At 44.4% G+C, this 19953-nt stretch overlaps 1 protein-coding gene across 1 annotated transcript; it reads right to left on the bottom strand.

The window, feature by feature from the left end:
• Positions 1–1595: 1595 nt before the first annotated feature.
• Positions 1596–19192, bottom strand: Sec3 (exocyst complex component Sec3). The gene is made up of 8 exons (XM_077637005.1): positions 18731–19192; positions 15466–15649; positions 14141–14338; positions 11798–11977; positions 10298–11248; positions 9046–9261; positions 6642–6884; positions 1596–2980 (listed from the first exon to the last, which is right to left on the bottom strand). Exons 1-8 carry the CDS (start codon positions 19015–19017, stop codon positions 2711–2713), a joined length of 2529 nt encoding a protein of 842 aa, XP_077493131.1. The 5' UTR covers positions 19018–19192; the 3' UTR covers positions 1596–2710.
• Positions 19193–19953: the final 761 nt, after the last annotated feature.

Raw genomic sequence — 19953 nt, 5'->3', positions numbered from 1 at the left:
CACACGAAATTCAAGTGAACTGAGAAAAAAAAAAAGGTGCGAATTCGTTTGATAAAACGGGCCAGTCTATCGGCAAAATAAACTTAAATGTGCAATGCCGCGTTCTAAAGTCATCAATTCATGCTTACGCTGGAAAAACGAGGCCATCATACCAGGCATACGCCTGCCATGTTCCTTGACTTCACAATGTTTGGTCACATTGCTGTCGCGTCTCGAGGATCGCCAAACCGCAAAAGCCATGTTATCAGCTTTAAAGAACACCTTAGAGTGTCCCGTCTTCGATGACCATCTGTTGCGATTCTCGGAGCGCGTGATGAAGCGTTTTTAGGCTTTTTTTTTTTTTGCCGCAACGCCCCTGCAGAGCCGTATATTCGCCCAAATTCTCGCGACCGTTTGAGCGAATGAGATAGCACGAAGAAATACACGTGACCACATTTTTTTTTTTTTGCTTCTAGTCGCAAGGCGAAGTTGCGTGAGCCGAGACCATGCCTTTCGGGACACGCCATAAGGTGATCCATCAACCGACAACGCATTAGCTGACAGCGAGCTATAACGCCCAACTACAACCCTTCTTTCAACTCGTTTTTTTTTTTCTCGGGAGTTTTTGTTGCATGACACTATCTGATCCTGGACGGGGCTACGTATCTAAACGATCGCGTAATAGGTGGACGTATGAGGCAGACCTGTGGGCGTTGTACCTGCGGTGATCAGTCACCGGTCTTCGACGGGCCGCCTCTGGAAAGCCCCAAGACGTCATTGCTGGCCACAACGAAGAAATAGTATTGAAGTGCCGAGACTTGCCTCAATGTAGTTCGTACTCAACCACTGCTCGTGTTGAGTCGCACGCGATTAGAGCGATCGCTAGCCTTCGCACCAGTGAACTCCTTATGCATTTTTTTTTCTGTGCGTACCCGTTTTGTGATGAAGTGGGGTGTGCGAAAGTTATTTTTTATTCATCTCTTCGTGCAATGCATGAGTTAGAGAAACTTCACTGTTGGTGATCAAGAAATACTCTAAGATGCAGCTCTTCTGGCAATGTTTAAGTGAAATTCCTTTTTTTCTTGCAAAGGTAGTCCAAGTGGTTACCATTCTTTTTGGTTTGAAGCATTGAGTTTGTGAGAACTTGGGGGGAATGTACATTTATAATTCCTAATCCACAAATTTTGCTAACTGAAAACCGAATGTTCTAGGGGCATCAGTAGGAACTGGATGTCATCTTTAATTGAATAAACAGCCATCCTTACAAAGAGGAAACGTCTGCGAGACATCCAAGTCGAAACTCAACAATCTGTGCACCAAGAGGATATCCACTGGATGTCTCAAGGATGTACCGTGGATAAAATTCTGATCGACAGGAAGCAATGTCTGCAAATGGCTGCTGAAAGACATAGGCAATACGTGTGAACATTCTGAGTCCATCCGGTGCTTTGACAGGAGATTCTTTAAATGTTCATGCAATTTGTACATTGTGACGTTGGGTGAAATGCAATTTCTCAGGAGAATTTATTTTGTTGCATTAAAAAAAAACACACATTAGTATGATGACCATCCTGACAAGAGCTGGGTACATTCAAATGGCAACAACATTCTGAAAGAAGTCTTTATTCAATCTTTATTCAACTGTGAAAAAGGCCTCAGCACATTTGTCCGTTGTCTCTTAAGATCAACACACAAAAACGATACTCTTCTTGCTTACAATTGAGTAGCACTACGCAATGATTGCCTCAGCACTTCTTTCCAAGTGGTGGCGAATAAGACGTGCCAACACTGGTGGTTTATCACCATACACTGGGTTAGAATTAAAAGCCGGGTGATTTGGTAAATGTTCATACTTTTTGAAGTGCAAAGGAAGAGATGTGTACATTTGCTTCCTTTGTATCCACGTTTTTCTAACGTTTCAAAAAGCACCTCCGTGTACTACCCTCAAACAAAACAAGGTTATCTCCCCACACATACACACATACATAAACACATACACACAGCTGCACCAAATATGTTCAAACTGTACATATGCACACTCTGACTGCTTGCAATTGTGACACATCAGTCTCTTGTCTTAACATCTCCAGACACCAGAAACACTGGAAGGCACCGGCAAACTCATTACATTAGCTTGTGACCATTGTGGACTCTCTGAAGAAGGGACATTGCAAAGACAACTGGGATGACATTTCCAGTGTCATCAAGTGCCCTGAATACTGCTGTCAACTCTGCTTAAAGAGCGCATTCAGAACAGCCACAGTAAATCATAAAACAACAAAACAATACATGTAACCCAGCATAGGGACCAATTAGCAGCTACATTTAGCCCTCACTACCCTGCCTTGGTGAACTCCCATAACTATACAGGTCTCATTTTTAACCCTCACTAGAAACCCCAAGTTAGTGCCCGCAGCTGCATTAAAGGCAAGGCCTGCCCTTATTCCATTCCACAATAACAACTTAGCTTCTTCAACCACTACTAATGTCGTTGCCTTTCCTACACACCGTTTAGCACCACGGACAAACACATACATGAAACATAACTGACATTCTTAACATTCTTGCCCAACATTCAACTGTTGCCCTTGGCATAAGGCAATAATATTTGGCATAACAATGCAGCATAAACATCTGCGAGAGCATACTTCCTACACTCCTAGAAAAAAAAAACGCACTTCCAGTTTGTTCTTAGTGGACCACACACACTAGCATCAGGAGGAACATGGCACTAGTGGGAACGCGCAATGTCCGAGAAGAAAGCCAGGATGTCATCTATGGTGAATTCGAGCGTGATCATGGAGCCCGGGTAGCAGCGCTGCACCAGCGCTTCGAGTGACTTGTACTGGCGGATGAACTCGTCCTGCATCGAGTGCCACACCACTTGGAGCAGACTGCTACTGCTTTCGTCCGAGAGGTGCTTCTCCACCTTGCGGTACAGGGCCTCCAGGCCGCGCTTCACCTCCTTGCCCGGGTACTCGCGGATCACCTTGCGCAGCTCCTGTTTCACGAGGGGAACCACGCAAATGGCAGTTACCGCAAAAACTGTGGTGGGCATTCACGCAATTTGACACGGAATGTGACAGACATCTGTTATACAGGTTGCGCTGTCTAAGGGGGACATGGTCATGATGCAAAGGGTTTAACGTTAGTCATGTGGCGTATCAATACGCCATATGACCAACAGATAATGCGTCATACGAACCCAACGTGGCTACATTGCACTTCATCCACCAAAGGGATGCCGAGAAGTGAGCGCTTCGTATTTTGCTTGGCTAGTGCCTGACACAAACGGTGAATTCAGTCGTAATAATAACTCTCTCCTTGATGCAAACCTCAAAAGGAATGTTTTGCAGATTTCCATACGAGCCTAATATGAAATATTCACTAACGTTAAATTTTCTGAAGATGTGAAAATGATTCTGTTAAAGGAATTCAATCAGCACAGGGTAGCGAGCACCGCAGCAACTGTGGGTACATCAAAGCAATGTACTGCAGTGCATCTATGACTATGCTGCCGAATCCATGTTTTTGGCTCAACACTAGTCAAGATAGGTACAAAGTGTTCACTTCCTGGCATGCCCACACTGGATGAAAGCTCTTTAAGAAAATTATGGACAGTGGCATTACTTTTCTCTCTAGGTAATTTTGAGGACCTCTATGAAACAAACGCCTGCACAGAGAGGAACGTAGAAGGGAGGTGTGAGAGGTCATGTGACTGACAAGTCACATGACCTCTCATACCTCCCTTCTACACAACCATCCTACCCATCTCACCATGGAAGTGCCAGCGTCAATTCTGCAGATTTGGGGGTTCGTGTCATTTATTTATTTGGCATTATAGCTATCATACCAGTCTCACTATGCAAACGTCAAAGTCAATGTTGCAGGTCCAGAGGTTCATGTCACTTATTTGCCATTACAGCTATTAGTGTAAAAAAAAAACTATAATGTCCTTGTAATTTGCTCGCAAAGAGCAACTTGAGGGTGTTTTTTTTTACATGCACATGTTTTCCTGAAAATTTTCCTCTTGTGACCTCACCCCATTTCATGGCCTAAATCACATCAATTTCTGCAGGCAACCTTGTAGTTCTGGCAGCACAAACTGTCCATCTATTGATATTTACTCTGCATTTGCTGAATTAAATAAAGATTGTAAGCTTGTTTCTAGCCATCTGAGAAAAATAATTATTGTAACTATGGTTTACAGCCATTAAGCATGCACATAAGAGGTTTCCAGATACTGTCTGTTATGTCATTTGCAGGTTTTCCCAATATCATGCACTTGTCAAAAGCCACTTTCAGTTTTGGTTTTCTGTTATTTTGCTGCTTTATTGTTGTTTTGCTCGTTATTTTCAACATCCAATAATCACAGCTATGAGATGGTGGGTACAAAAGTAAATGCGATCATTAGCTCAAAATGTCCTAGAATCTTCTGCAGTTACCCCTTTAAACATTGATGACAAATTCAAGTTGGCCTACACTGATAGATTAGGTCTTTCTAATGGTAAAAAAGCTGATTTCCCAGAAGGATAGAGCCCATGTAATCTAGAAACGAGCAAGCAATGGCAGACATATGTCGCCAACATTGCTAATTTCCACAAGCCTATCGCAGTGATATCAGGTGAGAGTTTTTGTTGAAACCAAAAGCAAATGGAGAATTAATTGCCTGAATATTAAGGTAACTTTTGTATCGCCACTGCCAGTGCATTTTATTACTGCACAATAGAAATTTTAGAAAGGACTAAATGTGGAAAATTAAACAAAGTAGGCCCACGACACTCGACGTCATTTTAAGCTTTGACTCAGAGTGTAAGAAAAAAATATTACAAGTTCAACCCCAAATTTCTCAGCAATGCTTAACAAATATCAATGGGGTTAAGAATAGCATGACTATCAAATTTCTATCAGAAGAAAACACATTTTAATTGTCCTCTGTGTTGTCTAAAGTTAATCAGAGGGCACAGAACATTGATCTCGGTAATACTCATCAGCTGCTTGCATGAATAGCTAAGATTATTCATTTTTCACTTCATCTTATACTGCTACATATAAAAAAAAAATCATGTTGCCCAACTTAAACATACTCATATCCCATATCAACTAAAAAGGTACAGCTTTCAATAATTTGACATTGAAGGAGACTGAAAGTTTGTTTGAATTATGCAGAGTTCGCAATACACTTCGTAACACACTACATAACTCCTTTGTCAATAAAAAGGTCATTGCAAAAAAGTAAAATTGTGGGGTTTAACCTGCAAAAGCGACACATGGGCTATGATAGTCACCGTAGTGGAGGGCTCTGGATTAATTTAGACCACCCGGGTTTAACATGCAATGACAAGAATGCATTTTGCCTCCATTGAAATAAGGCCACCAAGGGTGATGATCGAAACCGCGGCCCTGGGATCAGCTGCTGAATGCCAAAGCTACAGCATCGAGTAGAAGGTTGTTGCAATTCAAGAAATGCAAGCAATGTAGGAAGCTGACTTTCAAATTTTGGTTTCAGTAATCGATTATTTCATTTTAATCATAACCACTTCACAGGTACAGTTTGGAGACAAAAATTTAGTGAGCTGTACAGTTACTTCAAAAAATTATCATGTCAAAAATCTACTACGAACATCGCATTTTTTATTCCTTGCACTATCTATGCTAACATAATACTACTATTTTAAAACGCCATTTTCTTCCATTGTGGGCCAAAACAGCAGAAAGTGATTTTTATTACACCTGAAAACTAATGCCATATTTGAAATCTGCTAAAAAAAATTGCACAAAAGCATTGGTTTCATAAAGATTCAACCAAAAACAAAAGATGTTAGCTCTAAGACTCCTGTCCCCAGCACCACCAGTCAGCAAGTTTGAATTAACAAAAGTCCACTGCATTAAAGGGACTATACAAAGAATTCAAAGTCACTTGTAAATGTTTTCAATGCTTAGAAATGATGCTAATGAGCATTCACACCAAGTATGAGTCTTCAGAACTGAGCCGGCAATTTATTATGAATTTTTAAAAACCGTGTTTTTTGAAATTTGCAGGTCGATTGGTGTGATTGTAGTGACTGATTTTGGAACTAAAATCGTGGAACAAAGGCGTCACACTACCAATGACGTCGCCAGGCCACCACACGCTGTCATTCGCTGGAGCCACGGCAGCCACGATGTCACGGGCACACTTCCGGTAGCTGTGAAAATCATCTGCTCGTGCCGCCGCGCGACCCTCTCGGGCAAGCGCGAGCCAGGGCATTGCCTTCGATCATATGGTTTCAATAACTGCTAACTACAACAGACGACAAGCAAAGAAACCCGACGCGCGCCGCAATCACACCGCCGACGCTGCTGCTGGGGCGCTGGGTGCGACAACCGGAAGTTGCAAAGGGAACGTCAGCGGATGGCGTGATCATGGGCGGGGCCCAGTCCCACAGCTGTTTTCTCTATTTTTGTCTGGTGCCCCACGTGTACGAGTTGAGGGGAGAGAGGAGGAGCGGAATTTTTAATCGTCTCTATCTTCGTTGTTATTGATGCTAGCTTAAAAATTCTAGCGTTGGGGTGACGAGTGATGAAATGCCTATCTCTCGTCTGCTTTATGTAATCTCAATTAATTTATTGCATAGTCCCTTTAATGCAATATGTGAAAGGCTCTATATACACAGACTCACCTGTTTGCTGAATGCCAGCTGGTACCCAACTTCTTCCTCCTTCACACCCTGAGCTACCTTGCTCTGGACGCCCTCGAAGAACAGGTTCAGCTTCTCTAGGGGCCGGCCAAAGTAGTGCGTTACGTAGGCCTGCAAGGCTTCACTGTAACGCTGCTTGGCCTCACGACGCTCGGCTTCAAGGCAGGCAATCTTGAGCTGGTACAGCAACGTGTACAACTGATGGAAGTTTTCTAGCCGGACGACCTATGGGAAAACAGGCACCAACACTGATCACCACTTTGGCTTCAGCAATGCAAAACGACATCAACAAGGCATTCAAAAATGTACCTTTCACTTCATAAAGAACGCCCACAGGCAGAATTTCACAGGTTTAAGGAAGCAAGTTGAAGCAAAGCTCACAGCAAACCTCTGTTCATTCCCAGCAAGCTAAGAAATGCTCACAGTGATGCTATCAAACTGCAAGCTCTCAAAGTAGTTATGGTCGATACATTAGTATGGTTGAGCTATGGGCAAACACAGTAGCAGAAGCTCCAATGGGAGCCCAACAGTGATAACTGATAAAAAACAACTAAGTTTCCTTGCTTAACACCAGGTGGAGCAATCTAAGGTAAGTACTTAAAGTTTATGCCCATTTTCATTCTAGCGCCCCCTAGTGGGAAGTGATAATATGACATCTACATGATGCAAACATCGCAGCAAACACTGTCACAATTTACAAATTCAACCAGAGACATCTTATGTTTGTTTCTACAAAAGCAAGCACAAAACTAAAGCATGGATTGATACCATACCATTCATCTGTACATTCACTTCCCTAATTGATAGACATATAGCCTTAGCTGCACTGTGCAAACATTTCTGGATCGTGAATAACTGTGGAACACCAGGAGTATTTTAGGGCTATATTTTCATCATGACGACTGTTGAATCGTCTAGTTTCAGTTTCATATTGCGCTGTGGATATGGAATGTTTCTTGTCATGTTGATATATCACTGGTACTGCCTTGGTTCGATTAATTACCTTGTGTTCGTAATGCAGCCCTCGACAGTATAATAGCAATAGCACTCCAACCATGAAATTGACATTCTTCGTGCCATGTCAGCCTACCTGCACTAAGTAAACACCACATTTACATAACTGTCTTCATGCTATATCAGTATTGTATAGTGTGGTGTGCAGGGTCTCACCTTTTAATGCAGTGTGCGGGCTGTGAGGGATTTAGTAAAGGAGGGCTCTGGATTAATCCTGTCTCCTTGAGGCATACACTGATATCAGCCACCATAGCCGAGATACAATCCCGTGAACTTGAGCTCGGCATTCAAATGCCATAGCTACGATACCTAGTTTCCAGTGATTCCGTGAAAAACTGCAGATTTAAGCATTTCTCGCGTATTTGTGCACTAGCAGCATCATTCTCTGTGGTGGAGATGAAGAAGTGTGACAGAATGACGATAATCTAATTAATTTAATTATGTGAACTCTCATGCAAAAACTTGAGGGACACAAGTTCACCTAAAGAGTAGGATGCAACAACATTAATGGGTGCTTACGGTCACTTGCGGCTCCCCTGGCATGCCCTTTTTCGCAGGCATCCACACACTTGCTGCCATCACAAACTGCTTTATTACACATCATCGCTTATATTAAGTGATGCTAATTAGTGACCCTAATTATTAAGAGTTCCTGTAATGTGATTTGCCTACTGTGGTGTGAGGTGTTGGTACAAGGCCTCCATTTAGACCATTGAATGAACGTTCCTTTGTGGTGTAAAGGTAGTGTGCCCGTTTCCAAACTCAAAGGACAGTGGTTTGATTCCACTTGACCACCTATTCCCTTTTCAGCGAAACTACTTTCCAACATCACCACCCTCTTGACCAATCAGGATTTCCCAGTCACAACATCGACACCTGGCTTTCCGGTGAACAGGACCTTCTACGCTATAGCGTTAAAGTAGAATCTGCTGATGCCTTGACATGCCTGCTTGCCTACCCACTCAAGTAACCTAGCGCATCAGGGGCTACGACTCCAGCAGCAATGTGCTCACACACTTTTAAGGGAAGTGTCGTATTACTGGCGCCTGTCGAAAGCAATGTTACCGAATCTGCACGAGCACAACGCGAGTCATTGCTCAAATCACCAGCTTCACAAAGCACCACGCATTATATTTTGAACCAAGCTACGAATATAGCATGAATTTTTTTAATTTTTTTTCACAGTCTTTGAGATACCCACAGTGAGCTCACCCACTGGCCTCGTGAGCTGAGAGGAAAAGCCAACTTCATGGTGCTTTTTTATTTATTCTTCTTCCTGTGCAAGTTCTCTGTCAAACCCTTTTGCAGCCAAAACAGCCTATAATATACCGCCATAGCTGTTGAAAGTGCCTGCGGTTGTCGGCATACTCACCTCGGGTGGCGTTCGTTGGTGCTCGAGGGCAATGCGGCCGATGGCATCGAACATGGCGCGCACCAGCCGCGTGTACCACTTGTCGAGGTCAGCACGACGCTCTGACTGCCTGAAGATGGCCTCAGCTTGCTTTGCAAACTCTTCAAAGTGGCCCAGGAAAGGCAGCAGTCCGCACTTGGAGCGCTTCGGTGCTTTGGCCTCTTCGACTGCGCGCACCTGCACATCAAGACAGAACACATGTATGAACAAGCAGCTGCTAGAGTTTTTTGCCATGCTTTATCATTTATCTTTTATATCCCCATATTTCATACAGTGCACATGATACTGTGAACAACAGAAAGGTGGCATTTTTTTTTTATAATTTAACCCTTTCAGACAACAATATATTCTACAATCGAGAGAAATCTGAAAATTTGTGCAGCCCCCTATTTCACAAAATAAATGAATGGGTCAAAATTTTAAGATTTCGCTCATGCCATACACTTCCATGCTCAAAAAATTGCAGCTTTATTCTTTAAAAAAAAGCATATTTATGCCCAGATAATTAATTTCGTTATCATCCAAAACTATTTCCACAATGAAAACTCAGCTACAGTGTCCTTTAGTAAACATTCCACCTCGCAAAAAAAGAAAAAAAGTTACTGCTCTGGACAGCCCTTCCTATGTGCAGCATATAACTCTGAAATGTCCACCTTTATAAATGCGAGTGTATTACTTGGCTCATTACGCGAAAACCCCGCCGTCATCAAAACCCGTGGCCGAGACGTGGCGCACAAATCGTGTCTTCGTCTTCACCCCTCCTGGAGCAATAGGCCACTGGCCATGTACCTCAAAGTGCCTTTTCAAGATGGCAACTTGTGTTATTCATGAAATGATAGCCTAACATAGCGCAGAACTTTTTTCTTGTTTGGTTTAAATTCCCAAACGCATGCAGTGACATTCAAACACTTTCTCTAAGCGCATAGCGACAAGGCCATAATAATAATATTTCAAGATGTTAGACATTTCATACTCCTGGATGATTTCTAGAAAAACTAATTGCTTAAATCCACATTCAGTCCCTAACCATCAATGCCTCAATTTCTTTAAATGTCAGCAAATCTCCCCCATATAAGAGAAGTAGTTGGCCAACAACTGCTGCCATGAGTTCCCCATAAGTTTCAATCGGAAAACTGGGGTTCAGGCCAAACTAAAGCTTTCTCTACGCTCACATGATCATGAGCGAGATAAAGGGCACATTTACAACACCCACCTTGTCAGCCATATATCTGTCGAAGTTGCGCTTGGCCTGGACTACCACCGTACCAAATGCCATGCTCAAGAAGGAGCCCGTGTCCTGCGCCGACATGACGTGCTGGTTGAGACGCACCAGCAAGTGCATTGAGTACACCCCGTCCAGCTTGTCGTACGTCTCGAGAAAGTTCTGCAACTTAGCCTCCAGCGTCGGAAACAGGGCCGACATCATGCGGCGGAGCTCCTCGTTGATTTGGCGTTCCTTACGGTGGACCGAAGCCAGGGCCTCATCCGAGGCCGCACGCACGGGCGCCGAGTACCCGGCCGCCGCCGCTGCGGGCTGGCTGCTCACAGAGCCAGGAATTCGAGCTGAGCCGAGGCCGAAGAAGGCGGCACAGAACTGCTGTTCAGCCAGACAGACTGGTTCAAGCATGCTGAGTAGACGTTCTAGCACCGCGTCGAACCGGTTCTCCATCTGCTCCGTTGTTTCCTGCTGCAAGGTGGATAGGCGGCGATCTAAGGTTCCCGTCATCGGCTTTGTGGTCAACCTGTCCTTGGCCTGCTCGAAGAAGATGTGGAGCTCTCGCTCATACAGCTTGCTCATGGTGTTGGTGTAGTTCCTCTGCAGCTGTGTGAAACGTGTCGGGTCCGGTGCTCGGGAGAGCCACAGCATAAGCTCGCTGTAGGGCCGCAGCTCATTGTGGCAGCCTGTATGCTTGACGAGCGTCACTTCGCCGCACTGGCTCGTCTCCGAGGCCAGCCGCAGGAAGAGCTTGTTCAGGTGGTGCGACAGGGTGGTGCTGAACTTGTCACGCAGCTTCTCGAGGAGTTTGGTCTGCTCCTGAACGGCGGCCATCTTGGACAGCCCCGGGTGGGTCTGTGCACTGCATGCTTCCTCGAGAGCACGAGCGGCCGCGGTGCAGGCGCGAATGCCATCCTGGTTGGACAGGTCTCCGTTCAGGAGGGCAACCTGCGAAAGCGCCCAGCAGGCAATGCTGAAATGCAACAATCTGCGAACGGCATTGGCTAAGATGAAAAAAAGTTGCTCTTTGTTAGACGGGAGTCTGGGATTGAGGCTATGCATTTAAAAGTGTAATGATGGTGATAGCTAACGCCCTCAACTACATGCCGAAACTTATGCTTTAGCAAACCTTGCAAAATGCATCTGTAAAGTGCTGGCGAACCCATCAAAGGGCTTCCTGATAAACATGCTGAAAAGTTTACTCAAAACACACTCATAAAGCCTCCTTACGGTCCTTAGAAATTCCTTTGGAAGGATGTTACTAGAGAATGCAACAAAAAAAAAACACTGAAGCAAAATGTCTAAGGGACTATTTAAAGGAGATGTCCCCTGCAGGATAGGAATGTGAATGGTAACTAGGTGTAATTAACAAAAATTTTAAAAGGCTGCCAGAACGCACTGGGAACCCTAGGTGAAGAGAAAGCTGACAATGCCGCAGCGAACGGCAGGTTAGAAACCGCAAAAGCTATAGATGCGATCAAGAGATATCGCACCCACCTGGTGTGTATGTGGCAGGTCCAGCTGAGTGACCAGAGTTTCTAATTCGTGCAGGAGCCGAACATTATTTTCATTCTGCACGTGCAAAAGGGCATCCTTCTCCTCCATGCGTAGCACACTGTCACGGACAGTGCGCAGCAGGTGCTCATATGCGTCCAAGCGGCGCTCTAGGCGGCAGACCTGCCAAGATGGACAGAAACATGTAGCGCTTAAAGAAGGCAAGGATCACACAGCTTTATTAGAAACTTCTTTACTGCATGTCCTGTAGCACACTCAAGGTAAGAACAAGTAGCTTTGGTATTTAAGGCCACTTTAACAGGTGCACAATAGCATGAAAGTCCAAACATTGGCTTACTTAGTTAAAGGATGATTCAGAAGCAATTACAAAGAAATATTTTTACTGCACATTTTTATTGCCTTTCAGAGTTAAATAACTGCACATAATAATGCTCTCACACCAAACACATTTTATTTTCACAAGCAAAACCCTAATTGGTGCTCATGACCAAATGTTCACAGCAGCCGACCAGCGTGCTACAATGTACTCTATAATGGTGAATTCCAATTGAAGATTCTGAACTCTTCCGAATCAACTTTTTCTCCTCTTTTTAGAGCAAGCCTATCCCAATAGCAGATCTGGATCACGGATCGCTTGTTCCAATAGCGGACTGAGAGCAGTTGCTGAGCTAGAATGGCTCCGTGGAGCAGCTTGGACTGCTCGGCTAAAATCGGCGGATTCGACCTGAATCCTGTGCGACTTCTTTCAGGCATCCATTCCATAGTAGAGAACACATGCAGGAGAGTGCAAAGAACGCAGGGTATTCGCTCTGCAAGTGGCATGCAAGTGCACCCGGCTTGCTCTGGCCAATCCATAAGTGTTCCAAAGGAATATCTGGGGTGGATACACTCCAGAGGATACAGGTACTCTGCCGTGGAGCTGGCAAACCGCTCCAGATCTGAGAATGGAATTAATCATAGATACAGAAAGAGTGGAAGCGGTTACGCAAGTTCCCAGTCGAGGCGGTTTCATATTTAACTGACAGCTAAGCAATACGACAAGCTATTCTTTCAAAGTTCAGCTTGCTGAACTAGCAAGTGAGGCTGTCATCAAGTGAGTTGCTGGTAACTTTATCCACACATTCACCAGGCATCAACCTGCACGTCGAAAAACTGTTGCATTGAAAATGTACAAAGGCAAAGCAAACTTAGCCCACTGGGACTGCTTGATCAGAACTGCATCAAAAATAGCATTTTTGCACTAACTGTTGAGTGCTCTTGTATCAATATGCTTGAAGAATGTGCAATATAATTTATTTCGTACAAGCTCTACTGCTTGGGTAGCACCTTGCCAGCTGCATTGTTAAACAGACAAACATACTTCAAATGAACTGGAAACCATGCTCTCGCAAGATTATTTTTAGCCCTGAAAATCACTAGTAGCGCTCTTCTAGCAACGTGATAAGTCAACACACCTGTATTTTTCATGTCTGAATCAGGTTTTTCTCCGATAACCAGTTCACCCATATAAGGTGGCATTTGTAATTTGCAGTCCAATATTAAACATCATCAGACACCACAAAAGGTGAAAGGTTCAAATGATATAGGTGGTAAATTTAGTAGATGTTGGTGAAAAATTATCTGTCATATGTATATTTCAACAGCGAGAACAGCTGCATTATTCAGTGCTTTAGAAGTGCTCTTTGTAATTATCATGTTCATGTTCACTAATTCTATGCCAACATTTATGGTCAGGTTCTTTTGACAGCAGTAGTCAAGTTTGCGGGCATACGGTGGACGCAGCCGGCAAAGGACAGTGTTAATTGCAGAGAGATGGGGGAGGCCTTTGCCCTGCAGTGGGCAAAGTCAGGCTGGTGATGATGATGATGAGTCATGTTTTCTAGTCGTTACTGTACAAAAAAGCTACAAGCATGAATAAACCAAAAGTATTGTTTGAATTAAGCAATTTTTAACACAATGAAAATGCAAATCAGGAGAAACAAATTTTAAACATGGCCACCTAGCTGTGCCAACACAAGCTGCTGATAGTTTCAACCATATAATACAAATAACTCCCATCCGAAAAGGAAACACATTATCCAAGTTTAACTAAATACTACACTCAAAGTATGAGTGAAAAGCATGTTTTTGTAATTCTCCACTAGACAGAAATGCCCATGAAGCTCTTTCACAGGATTCATACTTGTGTGGAAACTGACTTACCTTTCATATTGGAGCTACTTACACACAAAGCATCAGCAGCCAACAAGCACGCAGAGATGTTCTTACCAAGACACTAAGGTGCCGTTTCTGCATAGAGCTCAACAGCAAAAAGTGGCAACTCACCTCGTCAAGTGCCGCCTGCGTCATCTCCATGAGCGTCTGGACACGGCGCTCGGACTCCATGATGGTATGCACATTGGAGGCATCCAACGCAGCCAGCTCCCGAGCAAGCTGCTCCGTGAACGCTTCGGCATTATGGATGGCGAACTCATACTTGGCCATGAGGTTCTCCAAGTCAGCCTCCTCCCGTGCTGTCAGTGCCTGGTTGCAGAATTGTGCAAGGACTTAAAATCAGCCAGTGTGAAACTGACCAAGGTGATTTTTGAATGTTGATCACCAATGCCAGGCTAAACTGCCGTTCAGTTCCAAATGCTGATCCTGACGTCCTTTTTGTTACTGATGTTATGAGTTTGAATCGAGCAGGGGAAAAAAATAGTGCACATTTAAATCAAACTTTCCCAACAGACCAAACAACAATGTATGCACAAATAGGCAAACAGTTGATTTCACCAAGAACAAATATTGCGATAGCATTTTAGCTGTTGTCATGCAATTAAATACCACCCAGTTTCTCCATAACGAAATTCCAATTGGTCGAGAGGGTCATGCCATCATTTACATAGCCAAATTTAAAAATCTGAGGACTAGAATGTTCCAGTACCTTCCAATGGATTATCATATGAGATTACACTAACCAAACCCACCCTTCCGCCTTAATCCACCCACTAATCCATCTGAATCAAATCAATAATCCGTCTTAACCCATTTTCTCAGGTGGGACTACTCTCAAAATTTGGGAGGTGCTTCGGAATATTTGGGGGTGGGCCAGCTTCCAAATGCTATGGCATGTTCTTCTCTTAAGAATGTGGTTAAGAGGGACTCAAGGTTTTTGCCTGTTGTCATTCTCAGTAACCACTAAGGCACTAAAGACAAATTGAAGTTAACCTGCATTGATAAATTACTGCATTCTAAGGAAAAATAAAAAATGTTACTTTCGCTGAAAATGGAGCTTTTTATAAGCTAGCCAATACCAATAAATGAAACACAGATGTTAACACCACCGACCGATTTCGCAACTAAGCTGCGTGCGTCAGCATCAATTTCTTGGCGCCAATCTCAGAGGCTAGGTAACACACCTTTCAATTCAAAACAGTGATCACGGAGTGCTTTTTGGCAAAATCATCAAGAATTTAAATAGACTGGTGGAAAACATTTGTAAACGTAATTTTTTCTTGGTAATAAACGAGTCTCCTGCTGGCAGACAAACTTTAACATACCAACATACCCCCACGGTGCCAGAGAACTGGTTTTGTTAAGAATAAAAATTGTATGGAGTTGCCATCAGTCCCTTTAAGACTTTGCGCTCCAATTCACGGGCGTGCACTGACCTGGTAGTCATCCACCTCATCCACAACCGCCTTCTCAGGAAGCAGTGCCCGGTCGTCATCTTCCAGCAGAGCTTTGGGCACATTCTCGAAACGTGGACGCTGCTGCTGTGGGGCATAGTGAACACACAGCCGGTACAGGCAGCGCAGAAAGTCATTGCGCTCTTGCATGCTCGTTGCCTGCCACCTGAAAAATTCAGAGGGGGAAGCTTCGACTGAGCTCCCCAACCTGGGCATGCTTCTTCTGCCAGTTCTAAATTTTATTCTATTTACGAAATACTGCAGGTAGGGTATGTACAAGCAGGAGAGGAATATTCATAATTAAATGAAAGCGAATGTACTGTCAGAAGAGCGCAATGAATTCGACACATCAGTCAGCAATACAACACAGATATTGTTCACAGAAAGAAAAATGTGCTGTGACGCAGTCCCACCACGTTCTTTCCACACTTATTTTGGCAAGCCAGTGCCCATGCATGGCAGGCAAGAAGCATTTCCCTCAAGCAGATGTTAGGCACTGCACACAGCCGATTCAAAGGCATTTGGATCATCTTCAAAGCAGTCTAGTGATACAGCTGGCTGGCTTCAACATGCACACTGTGTGTTTTAACTATTCCTGTTACAAACAGCAAAAAATTTAATGTGGATTAGTTCAGCTAATCCAGGATATGCAAAGCGAAAGATGTCGGTGTTCACTGTGTTCATTGGCGTTGGCATTGACAATGTTCTAGACGGCGATGGCTTTGAGGAAAGGAAGGGCGCATAACTGGATCCATGGATATGCGGACGGACGCCTCATTCGTGCTTTGATACATGTGGCGGTGGTGAGAGAGAGATGTGGCCTGAATGCATTAGCGCTGACAGCGTTGTGGCTGACATGCGGCACTGCAGCAATAGGTAGGCTGCAGCGTTCATTTGGTGATCAATCTCTCGCGATCAACCATTAACTGCATGCCACCTCCCAGGGTGGCAGGGAGGGCACGCTGCCTATCCAGTGTGCAGAATGGAATCAAAGCAGGCTTTTGCAGTTGGTCACCAACCCCACATACATGGAAGCGAGATTGAGGCCTCCATTGACCTAAGGAGCTGGTTGTGCCCCTTTCCTTTGGTGAAAATGGACGGGCTTTGCAAAGTTGTCAATGCCAATGAACTTTATGAACCCCAACGGCTCACTTGTTTTGTTTGGTTTTTGAGGAAAGGAAATGACACAGTAACTGTCTCACATATCTCTGTGGGCAAGGGAACCCCTCCATAAAGGAAGGGATAAAGGAGGGAGGGAAAGAAGAAAGAGAAAACTGAAAATTGGATTTTGAGGAAAGCTGTGGCCCAGGGGCAGAACACCTGTGGTTCAGTGCTACTAGTAGGGCATGCACAGTAGTAACTAGGGGGTGAGAGAGAGAAATATCTGTGGCAAGGCACCTGTTGTGACATCATGTGCCTCCTCAGAGCAGGCCAGGGCGAAATCACAAGTTTGCAGCCAGTAAAGCTTTCCCTTTAATAAGCAATATCCTCATTTATTCATCACTATACTGCAGCAACAACCTGTAAGCAACAATCTTAAGTTCTTTGGCGAGCCTAGACTTGTGGGCAAGTTTCTGTGGATATGTAGTGTAAGTTAAATGTTCGGAGAGACAGCTTCCAGACTGTGAGCTTGGCTTGTATGCTCATGAATGCCTGCGCTTAGTAACTTCGCCTGCTAACTTCTTCTGCATGGTCACAAAACGCTGGTCGGAGGGCGACTTTTATAGCTGGGTTTTGTAAGCATATCTCTTGGTACACAGTAAGATGCCTCTGAAAACTGCTCTTACCAAACATAAATGAGAGCCCTTAGACACCTCATTTCCTTGCAGTGAAACTTTCTAGTGAACTTTCCATTTTCATTGCAAATGCAGTCACAATTACAATTAAAAGGAAATACTGCTTAATCTAATCACACCCCTGACCTCAATGCTTTCAAGCACATCAACTGCCACGCATTCTGCTTGAAGATACAACTACTGGCATCCTCCACGACAACAGTAGACAAGGTAAAAGCTGTGAAGAAATTATTGTGCTCAGTTCTTGGACTGACACACGTGGTACGAGTTGCTGGAAGGTTTAGGTTTCAAAACAGTGTGCAGGCTTTTAGAGAAGCGGCGGCCACCCTGAACCAAATCTGTCATCATAAACGGACTGCACCAAGGTACCCAATGAGAAGGAGTTGATTGAGTCAAAGGGAACGCTGGTCGCAGGGCGACTCTTATAGCTAGGTTTTGTAAGCATATCTCATGGTACACAGTAAGATGCCTCTGAAAACTGCTTTTCCCAAACATAAATGAGAGCCCTTAGACACCTCATTTCCTTGCAGTAAAACTTTCTAGTGAACTTTATAAAACGCTGGTCGGAGGGCGACTTTTATAGCTAGGTTTTGTAAGCATATCTCCTGATGCCCAGTAAGATGCCAAATAAATCAGCGAAAGAAAAAAAGTTTTTCACAAGCAGTGCCAATAACTACAGTTGATAATTGAGGCAAGTCACATCACAGCAAACAGTAAGCAAAAGCTCAATACGCAAAAACTGACATTCACAGGCCTCACACAGTGAAGGAACAGGGTTCAAGTGCAGTTTAGGAAGGAAAAAAAACATCTATGCGTCACACATATTTTCTGTGCACAACGTTTCAAAAACCAATGCAGCACAGAAAAGTGGAAAGCAAAGTAAGAAACAAATACACCGAACGACTACAAGCTGCCTTCGTCACTAAAATGTCTTTATGTCGCATGCAAGCATTGACTGCTTATTTCAGCAACATAGAGCAGTCAATGACCACAGCAATTATATAGCTAGCTCTCTTGGGGTCAATGGGCACCTCAGACACATCTGATTTTTTTTTTTTTTACTGCAGTTTGCTGCCTTCCTAAAGCCGGCACCACGACCACGTGAGAGTGAATACTGAAAGTAAATTATGCAAGTAGCTTACTGCAAGGTGACACTGAGACGTACGCGAACTGACGTTGGTTTAGCAGCATAGTAGTCAGTGTTTCTGGGACATAAACCAAATACTAACAGCATCAGCCATCATCTAGTTTAGTCTGGGAAACACCTCGGATAAAAAGCTACGAGGACGCTAACCACACGCAATTGCAGCGGATTGCTGCTTAGCGCGGCTCGGACCCGTTAAACGAAAGTAGAGAAGAATAGCCTCATGAAGCAACTTTATAAAACCACTTCACTCACGTGTTCTTAACTATCACCCCCGATCATCTGTACGGCACTGGGCGATGCTAACCTGTAAGCTTTGTCAAAGTGCAAGTCGAACTCGGCGCTATCCGGTTTCCGGCCGTCGACGAGGCGTAGGTCTCTCAGTGACCAGCTATGTTTCTTCTTGTACAGGTCCTTGTCGGTGCTTTTCACCTGGTAGATGGTGACGCGCACTGGCTTGTCTGTACTCACTACGGCGCACAGCAGACTCATCTTTTTGCGTTTCGTGGCCTCAACGACGTTGACAACATCAACGAGGCGTTCGTCGTTGGGCCGGAACAGTTCACACTGCAGTGAGTGTCGCGTGGCCGCCATTATTTCCGATATGACCGCGCCGGTCTTGCCGTTTTCGGACAGTAGGTCGCCGGAAGCCGGTGCGGACAATCGCCGGGCCGGGCGGCCGGGCGTTACGCGATCAACAGCTGGATCACCGCAGGAGAAGGCGGTACTCCGCACAACACATTCCGTGGGCGAAACTTGCACCTTGGACGTGAAAATACTGCAGCCGCAATTACAACGTCGCTGAAGTGTTGCTAGACGATGAACATCAAAGTAGGCCATTTGGAGTAACAAATTGTTAAATACTTAAAAATAAGCTTTATAAATAAAACAAACAATGACGTTTCTTTCAATTAAAATTATGGCTTTGGTTGCTTAAAGTTTTGTAAGCTTTAAAATGAGGAAGGTAAATAGTAACGCTATCTCGGAGGCTGTTCAACAATTTTTGAGCTTTAGCTCACCCATACGAGATGGCAGCACGAGCACGTTAGTGCATTGTTAGGTTCGCAAGGAAGGCCTTGATTTGGTTTCGCCCTTCTGTATGGCGCTTGATATAACAAGAAGTGGAAAAAAAAAAAAAAACCTTTCCGCAGTGTCTGAGATACCCTCACCAGGATACATAAAATGCGCGATATGTTCGTTGAATATATCCGATGAATATCCAAAATCTATGAAAAGTCATCTGACTGTCCGAAAAACTCGGAAGTCGTAAGCCTCTTGGGCTCCCTTTAACAATGCTGGCTTCATCTCGCCAAAGCAGGCGTGCGGCATCAATCTACCCCGCCGCGGTGGCTCAGTGGTTAGGGCGCTCGACTACTGATCCGGAGTTCCCGGGTTCGAACCCGACCGCGGCGGCTGCGTTTTTATGGAGGAAAAACGCTAAGGCGCCCGTGTGCTGTGCGATGTCAGTGCACGTTAAAGATCCCCAGGTGGTCGAAATTATTCCGGAGCCCTCCACTACGGCACCTATTC

This window comes from Amblyomma americanum, chromosome 9, assembly GCF_052857255.1.
Source record: "Amblyomma americanum isolate KBUSLIRL-KWMA chromosome 9, ASM5285725v1, whole genome shotgun sequence".
Classification (NCBI taxonomy): domain Eukaryota; kingdom Metazoa; phylum Arthropoda; class Arachnida; order Ixodida; family Ixodidae; genus Amblyomma; species Amblyomma americanum.
The sequence above is the reverse complement of the archived record's forward strand: the minus strand, read 5'-3'. Positions and strand labels throughout refer to the sequence as shown.

Bases quoted from the DNA above. Each gene is read 5' to 3' on its own strand.
- Sec3 (XM_077637005.1), bottom strand. From the start codon at position 19,017: ATGGCGGCCACGCGACACTCACTGCAGTGTGAACTGTTCCGGCCCAAC. The intron at 11,249-11,797 runs GTGGGTGCGATA...GCGCTTTCGCAG, and splicing joins ACCTGCCACATACACACCAG to GTTGCCCTCCTGAACGGAGA. The intron at 2,981-6,641 runs GTGAGTCTGTGT...CTCGTGAAACAG, and splicing joins AGCTGGCATTCAGCAAACAG to GAGCTGCGCAAGGTGATCCG.